The sequence below is a fragment of the Aythya ferina genome, assembly GCF_964211825.1.
Source record: "Aythya ferina genome assembly, chromosome: 2".
In the NCBI taxonomy this organism is placed as follows: domain Eukaryota; kingdom Metazoa; phylum Chordata; class Aves; order Anseriformes; family Anatidae; genus Aythya; species Aythya ferina.
The window spans coordinates 88,023,289-88,040,425 of NC_140297.1; the positions used below are offsets into that span (position 1 = coordinate 88,023,289).

The 17,137-nt window shown below is 38.5% G+C and overlaps 1 protein-coding gene across 1 annotated transcript in view; it reads right to left on the bottom strand.

The window, feature by feature from the left end:
- The window catches only part of LOC311430611 (uncharacterized protein), a 39,315-nt gene extending 23,701 nt beyond the window's left edge, over positions 1–15,614 (bottom strand). Inside the window, exons 1-3 of the mRNA XM_084507369.1 lie at positions 15,559–15,614; positions 14,797–14,894; positions 12,986–13,077 (exon numbers count right to left, since the gene is read on the bottom strand). Coding sequence (XP_084363495.1) covers positions 12,986–13,077; positions 14,797–14,890 — 186 coding nt within the window. The 5' untranslated portion in view covers positions 14,891–14,894; positions 15,559–15,614. The remainder of the gene's footprint in view (positions 1–12,985; positions 13,078–14,796; positions 14,895–15,558) is intronic.
- Positions 15,615–17,137: the final 1,523 nt, after the last annotated feature.

Sequence of the window (17,137 nt, forward strand, 5' to 3'; positions counted from 1 at the left end):
TTTTTTTTTTTTTTTTTTAACACCATCTTGGATAAAAATTTTCTAAAGAAACAGTTCTGCCACCTTATGAACATACAATTTTTAAGATTCCTTTCATAATCCTGCCATGCATGAAATGTGCAGAATTTGAATGCATGGACTTTGGCTAAGTGAGCTTTATGCCTAGACATAGGCATAAAGGTGATGGAAATGGCCCTCTAAGCGTATGCCCAGGCCTTGCAGCCAGGCAACTTTCAGGGGTGAATCCTCCTGCCTTTGACCCCTGTTGGTGCTAGAAGGATCAGGTAGGTGCGAGTTCAAAATGACTGGGCCTAAGAACAGAGACTGAAGAACAAGAAATTCCCGTTCGTCGTTCACGGGAGGATTCTGTCTCTTTGGCTCCTGTTCAACTGGAACATCAAGTACCTTGGAGGGGGAGAAATACCATGGCAATAAAGGGTGGAGGAGGCCTGTAGCTATATATGCTTTTTTATTTTTATTTATTTATTTTTTATTTTATTTTTTTAATTTTTATTCCATAAAAGTACACCAGCTGAGTGCAATGACAGGAATGCAAGGGTCCTGAATAAAACAACCTCTCTTGTCCCTTTTGAACTGTATAAGCATGGATCTTTGGCTAGAGCACCTATTGTATTGAACAGTGAGCAGCTGCTGCTGATATACAATTGAGAACTGAAAGCTATTTAGAGAAATAATTGCTTTAGTTTCCAAGATGCTCCTGGAAATGAGATATAAATTTCTCATTATAGTCTTACCTGGCAAAATACAGTATGTTCTAAACAATAATTAAAAATTCTTAAATTAAAAATTCTTAAAGAAGGTGAGTTTGTCTTCCAGGTTTGTAATGGAGAAAAAAAAAAAAAAAAAAAAAAAAAAAAAAGTAGGAACAAACAATCTTCTTGTACAGGGGAGAATAGTAATCGTGTCCTGTTCTCTCACTGGAGTGCGAAATGGAACACCTGTGCTCGTCTTCTCTGGAATAATGCTTGGGAGCATATTCATCACCTGGGGTATTTTTCCTTGAAAAAAGGCAACTGAAAAAGGAAGAGCGAGAATCTGGATACCTTTATTTTTACAGTCCATCCCACAAAATATGATGTAGAGTGTCTTATTGCTTAAACTTCCTGATTAACTAGTGCATTTGAGTAATTCTGTTGTAAGTTTTCTCTTCTCAAATTGCTTTTAAGGGATAGTGCTTTTAAAATTCACCCAAAAGTATGAGTATCGTTCAAAAGTGTAGGCAGCTAGCATATTTCTTGCATCTTGCTATTAAAATCCCTTTTTTCTTTCTAATGCTGATGATCTCCAGGTTACTTTTTCAGAATGCCAAAACTGACTTCAAACACTGTAGAGGAACACAGGTAAACACACAAAAAAATCATCATATAAATATTGACTTAAGAGTCACTTCCTAAATACTATCTAATACTGGGAATCAGGACATTGGTTAAGAGGTTACTAATTCTGAGAATTCATCTCCTGCATTTTATAGTTAAGAATTTCTTCCCTTTTTTGTACTTCACAACAAAGATTGTAACACTTGCAATCTCCCTTCTAAGTGTGGTTGCAGGACTAATAATCTTCTCTAAGGTAGTTCAGTTAAAAAACAGACTTTCCTTACATGCAACCACATTCTGAACTAACCTTATACATGCTACCATTTCTATATCAAATAAGCTTTGTAGGACGTCACCTTCTACCTTTTCTTTTTTTTATGTCCCTTTTTCCTACTACTCAAGATACGTAAAAATTGAGAACTGACAGGCCTCATGGTTCTCAGCTGACATGAAAACTTGTAAGTGAAAAACATTGGTTTTGTCCAGTAAAACATTCAGCCTTTATCTCTTAACCTGCAGTCTGAAAGCCATGCAGAGCTGGGAACGTCCTTGTGCTGCATGGAGCACAGCCATTGCCCCCGCTGTTTAGCATACAGGAGTTGTAAGAACTGCTGTGTTGTCTTCCTCCATACAGTGAGCCTTTTGCGTGGTAATGGCCAAATACTGGGGCTGGCAGAGGCCTTCAGAGGCTCCTCTAGGGGGAGGACTGGCTGGGGAGGAAGCCTTAATGTGTGCTGTCTGGATTCAGTTCTTTGAGATTCCTTTAAGTGCAAATCCTGCAATATTTTTCAAATGAACCAAACCTAAAGAGGCAGAAATCTCCATGTAGTCTAGGTAAGGTGAATATATTCTTTAAAAATGTCATCAGAAAAGCCATCTCCCACTGCAATGTATCCTGTTTCTGTGATGCTGTTTTGGAGAAGAGCAGCAACTACTCCTGTTTAGGAGTACAGCATCGATATCAGTAGATCTTAAGAGCTGTTGCTTCCCTGTGTCATATACCAAAACATAAGCAAGTTCCTGGGAAGGGGAAAAAAAAAAAAAAAAAAAAAAAAAAAGAGAGGAGAGACAATAGTAGTAAATTTAGTACATTTCTATTGGTTGTTTGAGTTATGAAATCTCTTTTGACAGCTGAAATTAAACTCGTTTCCACCAATGCAGACAAATGAGATGGATGTCTCACTCATAGCCTGTCTCAAAAATTTATGGAGAAGTATTTCCTTTTGTGAGTAGTCAGTCTCCTCAGTGACTCCAAGTCTAGATAGGACAAGCAAGGTAGAAAATGTTTTGGAGTCCTGGTAAATCTCCTTTGCCACAGCTTGATGCAAGCTATGTAATGAAAGAAAGCTAAAAGAAATGTGCAGTTATGGAAGGTTGGTCCTGAACAGGGAAAATTGAAAGGAAACTTGTTCTTAATCTAGTGACAGGAAGTTAACCTAGCAGCTCCCTGAGCTCTGGTTAGCTTGAAAATCTGTTAGTTTACCAGCTGTCAATCCTGTTCTGTAATGCCTTTGTAATTTTTTATTTTTAATCTCTCATAGTGTTGGGACATATTGCAGGGGTGCCTGCAGGGGTGGTGAGTTGCATCAGCTAACAGTGAGAAGTGTGGATGACCAGCACCTAATAGTCTGGGGCTCTTCTACCAAGGCTTTAGTAACTGGAGACAGTGAGCAGGTGGAGGCTGTTTTCACTACAACCTGACTAGGAGTGCGGAGTGTTTTGAGTGATGTTGATAGGGGGCAGAAAGCCATAAATTCACCCCTGTGCCTTGCAACCCTAGTAGCAAAACAGCATCAATTTACTTGGACCTAAAGAAGGCTCAGGAGCAGTTAATGTATTAGCAAGCTGGTCTATAATTACCCTAAGAACTAGTTTGAGGTCATTATTACTGTTACAAAATGTAATAGAAGTATTACATAAGCATAAAAACAATAGTACATCTCTGAATGGTTGCAGATTGCTTCTTTTGACAGCTGTGGTAGAAAATGGATCACTGGATGGCCATGAAATGAATATTTTCCCTAATCAGAATGGAGAGCTTTATTACCCTTATAATTACTTGTTTAGCAGTCACTTATTAATTTTTTTTTTTTTTTAGGTTCATGAGTAATAAAATAGGCCTGTTTATTAAATAACATTTTAATTAGGAATCATTTTTAACATGTGCCAAGTTCTTAATGTTTTCTCCCATGCAATTACGTAGATGAATGCTTGTATTTCTGATAACTTCATTGACACCATCAGCCAAACTAAGTCTCCCTGGTAGGGAGTTCATATAAAATAACAGGCTCCATATGCCTTAGCTTCTCCAAAACAAGTAATTTTCAACATACATGATAGAATATTGCTTATTCTATTTAATAGCTTTTGCAGCCTCCCCCTAGGTACTGTGTATTTACAATTTGTTTGAATTCAAATGTACTGGGTTTGCTTAGGTAAATTTCTTATTGACTGCACTGGAGAGCTTGCATTTAAACTTTTTAAAATAGAATTTCACATTTTCATGAAAATGAACATCAGATAAAATATTGACAGATTGTTTTGCAAATATATACATACTATTTGGCCATGCATAAAACCCGTTAAAACATTATGAATGTTAATGTAACATTGAGTAAATATTTTAAGTGTTGATCTAAGAATGAAATAGTAATGATCATTCTGATTAAAAGAAAATGTCTTTCTTTTGTGTCTTTCATAAGCCTTTTTTTTTTTTTCCTCTATATGAACTTTGAATGAGAATCAGCATCTTCAGAGTGCCTGCTCATTCACAATTCAGATATTGGCATGGTTTCTTCTCTTGTCCTGAGACTGAAACTCACATTCAAGTCAAGAACAGACAGCTGTCTTTTCACTAACGTGGAACACAAACAAATGAAATCCTCTATTACATCAGCCACTATGACTAATTTTGGCATAGGAATTAGGCTAGAGAAGTATGAATTCTGGTGATAGCATGGGACCTAGAGATTCCTTGCCCAGTGCCAGCTGCTTTAGTGAGCCTTTGCTAATATATGCTCACCAGTAATTTTGTTCTGTAAATGCATACATCTTCCATGTGCTTATCTACTGCTTCCCTAGCTCTTCTGTACAGGTTAGAGGCTGTAACAAATGGCAACACAAATTGTCTTATGAGAATCTGTTTCAAACATGAGCTTGTATTTTAGTCCATTGTCATTTTTAGGAATTTCAGTTATATGCCCCTGAGATACCTGAAATTGTATCTGTTCAAGAGTCAATGTAATTTCACCAGGACAATTTAGCCACTGAGAGACATCCCTAAATAAGGGATGTCATGTGGTCCCAGCTTTTCCTTAAAACCTCTTGTATGGAATTATTCTAGTGTGTAACAGTTGACATTTCTCAGTAAACAGTGGTGTGCAATTCCTTGTTTATAAGTTTAAACTCAGTTTTGAAAGAAGTTTGAGGTGGGCTAAGTGTTCAAACTTGATTGTAAATGAGAAGTGCATTCTGTTCTGAAGTGAATGTTTTCATTCACACACAAGAATGAAGGAATTGAAGAAAAGAATAAATTGTTCTTCCCTCTGGAAAAATTCTAAAATATTTTTTCACTGTATGACAATTTCAAGGATAAGATCTCCAGTTTGTGAAAAACCTACATTTATTTTTTTTTTTTATTTATGGATCTTACAGGGCTCAAAAGAGAGTGAACTTAGATCACATGTATACCTCATTCTATACTATGAGAACAGAAACAAACAAACAAAAAGTCCACGGGCACTTATCCAGGTAGTAGAATGTGGATAATTAAGCTTTTCAAAAAACATGGGAACTAGATCAATCTGGCTGGGGACTGGTCAGGCTTGTGGCTGCTAATTGGGTGACTTGTCTATACATCAGAGAAATGAAGCAATTTGCAGAATGGAGACATTTTCTTTGACTTTGTGCTACAGATTTTCCTTTTTCCTTAGGCTTGATTCCTTTCTCCTTTGACCTGGGATGCATTGTAGCTAGTCTTGGGTGGTCAGACTCACCAACCCATATAACTTTGCTCAAGTCTTCTCTGTTTCAATTGTATAACTTACCTGGGAGAATCTCTGGAGTCACAGCATTTTGTCTGGCCACAAATATGGTTTTCCTTTACCTTTTGCTTTGGTGCTTCTTTGACTTCCTAATCAATCTATTTCCTCAACTATGGACCCTGTTTCAAATTTATATGCCTGATTCTAGCCTTAAACCAAGTTATCAGGCCTATTCCTTCTCATCAAATTGGATCCTGCATGCATATTTGAGAAGAGTACATCAAAGCATGTAACCTGCTTTGCTAAAGGAAGGAAAAATACTCCCTTGCTCATCAGTAATGACAACAGGAGATCAGGTCAGATGGAGTCAGGGAAGCAACAGTGGAAATAAGCTGATTCTCATACCATATAAGGACCTGGCCCTCAGCAACACTTAGGCCCAAATTCAGATAAGCAAAGCCACATTAGTATATAAAGTCTGCTATAGGAGTTACTCACTGGTATCGAAGCTCTTGTCTGCATATTGATTCTATGATACTTTATTCTTTAACATCTACATGCACTGATAATGCCTGGGGTTACACTTATTCCATTGATTTACTTTGTTAGCACCTAAGTTCCACGACTTAAAATTTGATTTGCCCCATGGAACTCAATGAAAATTTCATTGCCTTTACAAGAATTAATTTGATGTTGTAATGAATTATTCCATGGTTAAACTAGCTTCCCTCCCTGTAATTAGGCAAATCATACAAACATTTGAATGCCTGTTTGTATTCATAAACTTTGATTGTCTGTGCTGCTTTTTCCCCCCAATTTGGTGAGCAGTGTAGCTCTAGCTTTGCAATTGGACCTGTTCTGAGAGCAGGTGGACTTGATGACTTCCTGAGACCTTCCAGCCTAAGCTGTTCTGTCGTTCGGTGGCTCTCTGTCACAAGTTTTGACCATCAGCAAACAGTTTTGAAGAAAATAGGGAACTTCAGGAGAGTAGTGCTTAGAAAGTAATTTTCAGTGAGAATTTGTTACTATATGGAATAGTGTGAGAATATGAAAGGAGAGGACCTGCGTGTACTTGCAGCTCAAGATGTGAGAGAATTTCCACTACTTGTTAATTTACATACATGTAAAACACATGTGCATTTAAACTTACATGTGCATGAAAGAATGGTTAAAAATAGCTAACAAGAGTTTGTGCTTTAGAGTTTGTGCTGTTTTTTCCTCCTGAGAGTCAACAGACAGGGTGCATTTAGTCTTCCAGTGCAGAAGTGCATGCCTTGCAGCTTCCTGGCAGACAGCAAGTACCTCCCAGCTGTGAGGTGACTGGGATGTGTGCACTTGCAGCATTTCCAGTGAAACTGTTTTTAGGGTGGTCAGCAGCAGAAAGGAACTGCCTCTTTGCCCTTTACTGGTACTCAAGGTTTGGCAGTTGAGATGATAAAAAGATGGAAGGATGGGGAGGTGAGATAACAGAAGAAAGGTAGTTGCTGAGATAATAAAATACAGTGTAATTTAATGATGAAAACTGAGCGTCTTCACTGGCCCAGCCTCTTATTTGACATGTATCTTTGTAATGTAAACTCTTGGAGAGTGAATCCATTACTGTTTGTGTGCCCAATAGCATTTCTATGTACTAACTCAACTGAAACATGTAGTGGTAATAGAAGAATGTAGTAATAATTACTGGTTTGAAATAATGGCATGACACAGGAGAAATTCAAGGTCTTGTCTTTGCTCTCCATAGTGGAAGTTACAGGACTCGTACGGAATCACAGACTTTCTTTCCAACCCGCCCAATAAAATTACCTTTGGTTCTCACAAAAGGGTAATCCTTTGACTGGCATCACTTACAAGTGAAGATTTGATTATCTTGGTATTTCTGTGTAGTTTCTCCAGCTTATCTCACAGTAAAGGATAGTAGAATTGAGTGTGTGATTTTCATGTAGTCAGAATCTGGATTTGAGATCCACATCTGGTTCCTGGGCTTTCTGTGCCCTCACTGGAAATTCTCTCCTGGACAAAGATATTGCAGCATTGAGTTGAAATGAAAATCTTGGATTTCTTCAGACTGTTGCATGTAGAGAAATTATTGTTGTCCCTGGGCAATGCTTCCTTATTCCCAGGAGTAGGGAAAAGTCCACCATGTTCTGGTATCAACAGGGCTCTTTGAAGGCTGAACAAGGTGGAGAAGGTGGGGAACACAAGCTGGTTCTTGATAGTTGCAGCCCTTGAAATCTCCTTTGATAGTTTACTTTTACATTACGATGTCTGCTTTTTTTTTTTTTTTTTTTTTTTTTTTTCCCCTGACAAAACACAGCAGAAGTTCCTCCTCTCAGCCTGCTTCCTGCTCTCCCACACAACCTTTTATCTGACAGTCCTTGTTACAGCCAGCTATAGGAGACCTAGGCTCAAATTCCCCATCTGCCTGTAGGATGGAGCCCATACTTGCTATAAAAGGACCTTGCCAGTTGATTGAATGGCAGATATATTGACCATGCAGGGCAATGCTGACTGTCTTGCCTATTAAAACAGCTTTATGCAAGTGGGAAAGAGGCTTGAAGCTGGATTCTGTAACTGAGTGCTTTTCACAAATTTTTCACAGTAGTGCCAGCAGGGTGCACAAGTAAATTTGAGTTTGCTCAGGCCGAGGAGGGATGTGGATGTGGATACATGGTCTGTGTGTGTGTGTTCTGACTCCTGGCTTCTAGGATAAAAGAAGGGTGCTGGCTTCTCTGGGGGAAGCACAAAATGAGGGGCTGCCACATTTAGGTGGCAGATGAGGTTCGGTTTGAGACTCCACGTTATCCTACTGAGACACCTAAGCATGTAACTTCATACATGTCAGTTTAAGACCTTTTGTGCATCAGCTTCCTTGACAGTTGGATCTGAGGCTCTGAGGCTTGGACCCTACTTGTATCTGTGCTACTTCTTCCTCTCTGAAAAAACCTTCTGATGTGAAGATTGCCTTATCACGACAACCTCAACTCAACTGTTTGGAAATGTTCTTTAGGCGAGATAAGTTTCCTTTTTACAAGGAAAAAAAAAAGAAAAAAAAAGAAAAAAAGAAAAAAAAAAAAAAGAAAAAAGAAAAAGAAAGAAAAAAGAAAAAAGAAAAAAAAAAAAAAAAGGAACATTGGTGCTCTAAGGATTAATAGAAGATTTTCTACCTAATCAAGTCTAAAGGGCTGCTACCATGTCTAGCCATTCTGGTTTCAAGGACAGAGGCAAACAATGCTTGTCAAACTTGACTCTCTGAAAAGACACTAGCTTTTTCTGTGGTGGTACCCCTCAGTTTCTATTGCACTGGCTTGTCCTATTTTAAATTTGTAATGAAAGAAAAAAAATTCTAAAGCTGGTAATCATGTGCCTTCCTTGTATAAAAACACATCTTGTTTTTATCATCAGTAACCTGTACTACACAAGAGCTCTGACACATACATTTCAGGATAGATTAGGAATTGCCTGCTGCATTTACATAACATTAAAATCACTGTCTAGATACACAAAATAAAATGAATACCTTCCTGATTCTCTAGTATGGGCTTGCATAAAAACGATTTTACCTTGCTTTCTTTTTTTTTTTTTTTTTCATGAATGCAACAGCCCCTCTCTTTATTTAGTAGGTTGGAAGAGAAGGATTTGATAGCTGAATGAGGGGACACCTATGTAATTCATTTTTCTGGCAGACTTGGACAGCATGCTTACTGCATTTAAAAAAAATGGGGGGAAAAAGTGTTATGAAAAAGTGTATGGAGTGTGTGACATCTGGGCTCTATCTGACTCCCCATCATTCCTTGCAGCTGCCGGAAGCCAGCCGCTCGTCTTTCCAAACCACAGGCTCATGTGGGTAATGATATGATTTCCTCTCTCTTGTGTTTTGTGCATGTGCCTCAAGAAGAGTAACCCCCAAAACTCTCCACACCCAGTTAATCAGGACAGTAGTGGCTCCTCTCATCCTCCTGAAGTGATTCTTGCAGTGCTGGGACAAGTGGTTGGAGGCTACACCTTCTGGCCCAAGTAGAATGGTTGTCCTCATTAGCATTTTTCTTGCTTGCTTTGGGTTTTATCCTTCATCTCATTACTAAGTAGTGCCCTTACTAACTGAAAAAAGGAAGTGGAATCCATATAATCTGTTTTCAGGCTAGTATAAGATCTTTGCTATTTGACTTTTGGAGGCAAAGCATTCCCATGCCACAAGAAAAAAATCCCAAATTTAGAGATTTGTTTCATTTATCATCGGTGTTTTCTGCTGAGGACCTCTAAAATGCTACCTGTATGTCTATAAGTGTTGTAAATAATAGATTTTATATCAAGGGAATTAAGGTTACACTAATCACACGAAGTATCCATATACCTATTTCTTATGATCAGAAGTCCCATATAGTTTATTCTTCAGGTAACCGTCTTGTAGTCCACATGAAGCCTTTTCTATGGTAGCTATAAATTCCAGTGCTTTTGTGCCTATTACAAACAGGCTGTTGGTTTTAACTTTAAGAAACAATAATCTGAGTTTCACACAAAGCTGTAGATGAGAACCTGGAAACAGTGAAGGAAAGGGCAGAAAACCCATTAGATTCTTGGGGGCAAGGATTGTACTCCAGCCCTGATTTGGTTTTGCCTGCTTAAGGTATTTCAATGTAAACCTTCCAGTATTGGAAACTAGATGCTCAGGTAATAAGTGTTTGCAAACATGCTGTTATCTGGTTTTATACTGAAGAATGTATTTTGTGAGTATAAGTAGCTATATGAGTGGTAACTTGCTCATACTCATTCTGCCTTGACTCATGAGGTCTGTTTTAAAATGTGGCTCATTGTTCCTAACCCTCTAATAAATAGCTTTATTAAATACTGTGCCCTAGCATTAAATGAGTTATGTTTGTTATATAAGATTGATATGGAATGTAGCAGAAGATATTGTTTTTAATCAAAGTTAACCAAAGTTTTAACCAAAACATTTTAATATTTAGAAGAACAACTCATCAAAGACATGTCTTTAACAAATATGCTTTTTTCTCATTTAGATTCTATCTGTTATAGACTCTAAGGGCTACCTCAAACTTAAATTTCTTAGAAAAGAAGGCCTTTTTCTCACAGGTTTTGTGATTTAAGTTTGGGCACTTGGGATTTTTGGTTTAGGTTTTTTTTTTGAGAGTCCAACAGGTAAGGGAGCACTCAGAAGTGATAAAACAGTAACTGTTTAGTGCAGTATCACTCTCATCCTGCTCACAGCATATAACTATTGTCAAATCACCTGCCAAGGTGAGCACAAATCCCTATTGACAGAGTCACAAGGAACATGGAGGATTTTGAGAGCCATTCTCAGTGAGGAGAGAAGAAAGGTTCATGTTTGAAAAATGCAACTGCAGGCTGGTGAAGGCATAGTGCAAAGGTCCATTGAATGTCATGGCTTATATTTTGATAGATTGAGAGTTTATAGGCTGGAAAAGACTCAATCAAAATGCAAGTTTATTTATTTATTTATGATCAATTGATAGATAGAATGAATAGCTAGTGAATGAATCTAGGAAAATATTTAATTTGGTCAAAGGGGTGGGCAAGGATAATGAACTCTAAAGCCATATTCTCAAAGAATATAACAAAACATAGATGTCTTTTCTCATCCTTAGAAGAAAGACTATTGCAATAATCAAGAAAAAAGGGAGGGGGTTTGACTTCGGCTGTTTTATATGTTAGATGTATAGCAAAGGTCTTTTTTAGCAATGTTCTAAAATAGGAGTTTTCAAGGACTGCCAGTAGTCTAAATGTGAAAAACACAAGACAGTTTTGAGTTGAGGGGGAAGTTTCATGGTGACAGCCTGAGTAAAGAGGTAGGATGCTGGTTTTGTCTACTATGATTCAGAGGAAGGAATTACACCTGTTTTGGCACTGTTGAACTTGGGTTAGAGAAATATCCACAAAAACATGTTAGACGAGGCTGAAATTTCATTTTGGACAGAAAATTACTAGCCTGACATAGTCTCTCAATGATCAACATGGAAATAATTGATAGCTGAACTTGTAATTGCAAGAACACCTTCCATCTTCACATTTGGGAGGGAATAAAAAAAAAAAAAAAAAAAAAAAAAAGGCCTAGAACTGAGAAAGAGGGGCTTCCAAAAACTGTGACAAAGCTAGGAGGAGAACCAAGAATCAGCACTGATTCTGAAGTCATCAAGAAAAACTAGTTTATGTAAAAGGATGCAGACAGAACAAGAAGGATAAGTGAGTTCTGGCTCTGAAACTTGGCTGGGAAATGATCATTAGAGATTTTGACCAGAATAGTTGGGGGTGATGGGAAGAATATCACTGTATCCTTGTCTATGCTGATAGCACTTCATCTGGTTTTGACCACTGTGGAAGACAGAATTTTGGGTTAGAGGATCCTTTGGTCTGACCAAGTTCATCTGTTCTTAATTTCAGTGGGAGTAAAAGGTGCAGAAACTAGATTAGATGTTCTGGGGTGCAAATGGAATACAGGAAATGTTATCGGTGCTTGCAGACAGTACACTCAGCGTGTTCAGATATGAAAGGGAAATGTAGGAGGTAGCTGGACAGGCAAGGGAAGCCAAGGGTGAGAGAGAACTGCAGAACTGGCATGGGAACCATGGGGGAGATGGTTTGTGCAGAAAAGTAAAGAAGGGAGTGAAAATGGGGGTGAGGGAGATCAAGAGATGATAAGGTGGATGGAGCTACAGGGGAAACTGGAAGTATTAGAGGAAAATAATTGAAAAAATCCTGTGCCTGTAGGAGTGGTGAAGGGGAGTTGCACAACACAAAGGAAACAAAGTGGTGCTGTTGGGATTGTACAGGAGATGTTGGGCAAGTTGCAATTGTTGCATCTGTGTAAATTGTGAACTAGAAAAGCAGGGCAAAGTGCAATAAATGTCAACTGTTAGTCCTCACCCTTTTTGCTCATATAATAACAATGAAATTATATATGCAATATGAGGAATTTACACTGCGAACACCTTGTAGTGCTTTGGCCAAACAGCCACACACAGAGGTGGCCAATTGCTTGCAGTCATCCAAATACATAAATAACATGTGATTCCCTCAGTGTTTTGCCCACTCACCCCTGGGGACTGCTGGGGGGGGTTCCCTTATCTTAAATCCTTCCTGCAACAGCAGCAGCAGCAGCAGCCAGCTTTCCCTCCACTCTGTCCCCACCTGCCTGGCCAGTTGGAGACTGGGTGCACAGTTTGCTTAGTCCTGCACAGCCTAAGAGCTCAAAAACCCAGGGTATAAAATGTTAGAGATGTCAAATCAAGAAAATTTTATGTGATCACAGAGAGATCATAGGAAGCAATGTGGTCTAAGGAGTAAGGCATCTGTCAAGGGCTGGAAGGTATGTGTTATATTTAGCTCTTCCATGGAGCAGCTTCACGTTGTTGGTAAAACAAAAACAAACAAACAAAAAAACTCATGAAATTTGTGAGGACTATTTTCCCCAAAATGACCTAAGGAATTTAGCAATTTTGTGCCACTGTACACTGCTATTGCTTTAGATGGTCTGAAAATTCCTTCCTGGCAAAAAGCTGCAGCTTAGTATTGCACTGGTCCTAACAAGAGTACCTTAATTTGCCACAAAGAAGTCTATCAAAACTATGCAAAATCCATCCAGTTCTGAACTCAGGGAATACAAATTGTGGCATAGCCACATGCATATACCATGTGTACCCGGCAACAGTGGAAGCTGAAAATCCAGCATTCCCCCCAAAAGACAGACTCAGCAGACAGCTTCTCACTTTGGTTGCATTTTGCTGAAATAGGAGTGAAATGAGAACTTTAATTTGGGTTCTTAAGAGGATAAAAATAGCTTTTGATTATTTTACTTAGTTATGCATTTACTTATAAGGTATATTACAAGGTGTGTATGTTCAAGAATCTTTTTAGTCTCCTTCCTTAATATAGTTAATAATCTCATATAACTTTGTCTGTAAAGCACTTCTGCTCTTTAATTTATAGAAATGGCAAAATGTGGCAATGCTTCTAATACATGTTTATCTTCCTGATTCTTCATGGAACAAGAAGAAGAAGCTGGCAGAATAAACATAAGAGGTTTTGTTAGTTAGTTTTTGTGTTAGTTAGATTTTGTATATTTAAACAGTATTCTTGACTCTGTTTCCCTATGTACTTTTCCGTGAAATATTACATTTTTTTCAGACTGAGATCTACTAGGCCAAATTCTCACTCGGGGTAGATCAGACTTGCACTTTTACAATTGGTTAGTTTGCCTCGACTGAACTGTGGATTTTATTTTATGTGATGGAGCTTGTGAGTGATGACTTTGGTGGTGATGGTCTTTACTAACTAGCTGTAGCAGCAACCACAAGAACAACAAAGTGACAGGAAAATATTTTATAGTAAATAAAATATGGAAGGTGTGATTTCTGCATACATTTGGAACGATATAAGACAAAAAATCCTGGGTTCTGAAAATGCTGAGGTTCTGAAATAATGGCCAAATTCAAATGCCTCTTATTTCAAAATCAGGCTATGAGTTACAAGCAAGCAATAGTTAGGATGCAGAGACCAAATGTGTATAATCAAAGAACCATGGGATCTGCTCTATGAATGTTCATGCCTATTATTTTAACATATGCACAAAAGAATACTCCAAGAAGTTAAAAGTAACCAAAAAGCAGAGAGGTGTAAGTGGAATATTGCCTGCTTTGGCTGAATTCAGAGAGCACCATTGTCCTCTGATTAGAAACTTGGGTCATATTTGTGGATGTTTACTCTATTAGCTCAGCAATTATGAGTGATAGTATTTTCTGAACTTCAAACACAACATTCTACATGTTCAGTCTGATTTCTTTTTTAAACCCTGAGCCCCGCAACTGTTGGAGGGAAGCAAGAAAAATGTTCTCATTTACTACATACCTACTTTTATTCAATTATGAGCCAAACTTTTACTCTATGTAACAATAAGTACTTATTGATTTAAGAACAAAAAGACATATCGATCCAAAGGGAAAATACACTGTACATGTTGATCAATACTTAACTTGTAGGACAAAACATCTTGATATTCACTTCAGGGCATCAATATATACATATTACTGCATGTTTGTGTCATTAAGTCAGGTAACTGGGCTAGATTTCCATCTAACGGTCTAAACTCTCTTAATGATTATTTTTCTAGTCAAATATTAGTCTCTAAAGGGAAGAAGGAGTTAGAGGACCAGAAAAAGAATTATTGTTCACCTCCCTTGAGATAAATAATACTTTTCATTAAGCTCAGCTAATGCCTATCAAGAGCCACCAGATTGATTATTTAATATAAACAGTTATAATTCTGCCAAGTAATTACCTTGGTATTTACCTGTACCAAGGTAAAATTTGAATGTAAGCATATCTGTGTGAAGATATTTAGGTGCCTAACTTATAATTAGTTTGATGTCAATATCAGCTTGTATGGAAAGGAACTGTTTCCTTTTAATTTTCAAAGATAAAGCGCATCTAGGTTCCCAGAATACCTTTAGACACTCTGAGCAATCCGGGCATCACTGCTTCATTTCTTTCAGCCTCGTCATAAACCAGGAGTTTCTTCTTGCTGGAATTCATTGGCATAGAACTAACCATAAATTATACAAAGATAAACTAATTATGGAGTAATGGGGCAGTTGCAGTACACATTTTTTTTCTCTGACATTTCTTTTCTGTCCTATAATAGCTCTAACACTGGGTTAATCATTTTTATTTAAATGTTTTCTTTATGGCTAATTTCACCCCGATATCACTCGTCTCCATCTTGAGTCTCCTGAGGCACTTGCTATGAAGGACACACCCAGGGAAGGGGCAGGCTTGGGACAAAGAGAAGCTGTGACAGCTACATAGTTAATATTTATTCTTGACATGATCAACTCCATAATAAAAATGTATAATACATGTTGCTTCAGACCAGAATAAATTACATGGCGCTCTCTTTAAACCACCTTTACAGTCTCCTCCTGCAAATAAGTCTGAAAGCTCTGGGTTCTTTCTGCATGACTTTACCCATGTGGAGCCTTTCTTAAGCCTCTACATAGCTGAAATTCATGTGTAAATTCTCATCGTCTTGTGTCTCAGTCACCTCTGCCTCATCTCTTGCCCTTGACAGATCCAAGCCTATCTTGTCCTGCTTGTAACCATTCATAGTGCTGGAATCATCATTGCTTTAGCACGTGGTTTGGGGGGTTGTATTTGCTCCTGGCTCTCCCTCCTCTGGTTAATTTAATACATGTATGTTCTTTACTTACCAATACTTTTCCTGGAAGCCCTTGTATCCCTGACTGCTCCCTGCAGCCTGCTTGTTCACTTTTCAAATCAGCACTTTCTCTTTCCTCACTGGTTACCTATGGGAGTGGGAAGGAGGTGTCTGTGTGTCCCACCCTGGCTACTTTATGTTATTCCTTGAACCTGTTCATAGCTGTTATTCCTAGAAAACTTGATAACAACTGCAGTGACATTGCACTTCAAGCCCTGGCCTATTGGTTTGCCTGATAATATCTCACGTTTTCCTCTAGTTCCCTGAGCTGTGCGCAGCTTTTGGTTCTCACTTGCCTGATCTATAGGTTGTGAGTTGTCTGCACACTCTCCCACATGATGAAGTCCTAATCCCTGGGTGATACCTGCCCATTTTCAGGTTGTGAAAAAAAAAATATAAATAATCCTAAGTATGGCTCTTTAAAAGCCCAAGTTGTAAAAGGTTGCTTGCCTGTCAAACAGACAAGTGTGAACCTAGATGAAGGGAATAGGTATGGCGTGAATCCACTGAGGTAAGGAGCTGCACAGCAGGACTCAGATAGCCACATTGGTGTCCTCAGGCTGGCATTCGTGTGGCTATGGGCTTCCAGCTCACACCTGGCTGGTCAGCAGAGAGCAAAATGTGACAGCAGAGAAGCTCAAGCCTGCCCTGTAAACATGCCTTTATAATGGACTCCTTTACCACGCTTCATGAACTTTTCAAAATGTTTGTGGTGTCCTGTGAACCCCCTTGTGAAATAAGAAAAGTGTTAACATTGCCTTTTTCTCCAGAGAGCTATGGTTCACCCAAAACTGCACAGCAAACACTGTCCAAGCCTCTTGCTTGCAAACCAGAGCCCCAATCTCTACAGCTCTCCTTATCGCTCTTGTTTGTTATAGAAGAAAGCTCCCCCTTGGATCCCTTAACAGAAAATTTTAACTGCTATTAAACAAAAAAAAGGTTTCCAACAAGTGATAGAGATCACAACGGCAGTCTGACCACAACGGCAGTCTGACCACATACCTGTCTTCATTAGCTACACAGATAACCAAGAGAGGAGACATATACTCTCAGCTATGTTGAAATACTTTGGAACAGAAAGGCCCAAAGGTGGGTCTGTTTCCCCAGACCCGGGATGTTTGGCACATCTATGCAGCAAGAATCCAAAGCTGTAATCCCCCACTAACTATATGCAGGGAGCATAATGGATGGTCTTCTGAGCAAGCGGGGCCTGTAGAAGATGGCAGACCTCATGGAGACCAGTTTTGTTTTCTAGGGCCAAATGAGCGTGCCTGTTGTAAACCTGAATTAAACTTTAGTAATATAAAGGTTTAGTGAAGGAAGATCTCTCACAGAATGAATACTAGATTCATTCATAGATATTCTTGACGCTTTCAGGCAGTTCAGAAATGGTGTTACATGATTCACATAATCAAAAAAAGCAACTTAATGTTGCACCACCATGCAGTGCAACTGTTCAGAGATACTCACTGAATAATTACCCATAATAAATTAATTTGAAACAATCAGGATTTGATATTGAGACTTTCTTCAGCAGTAAAGTTGGGTCAATCCTTCAAGTATTAGCAATG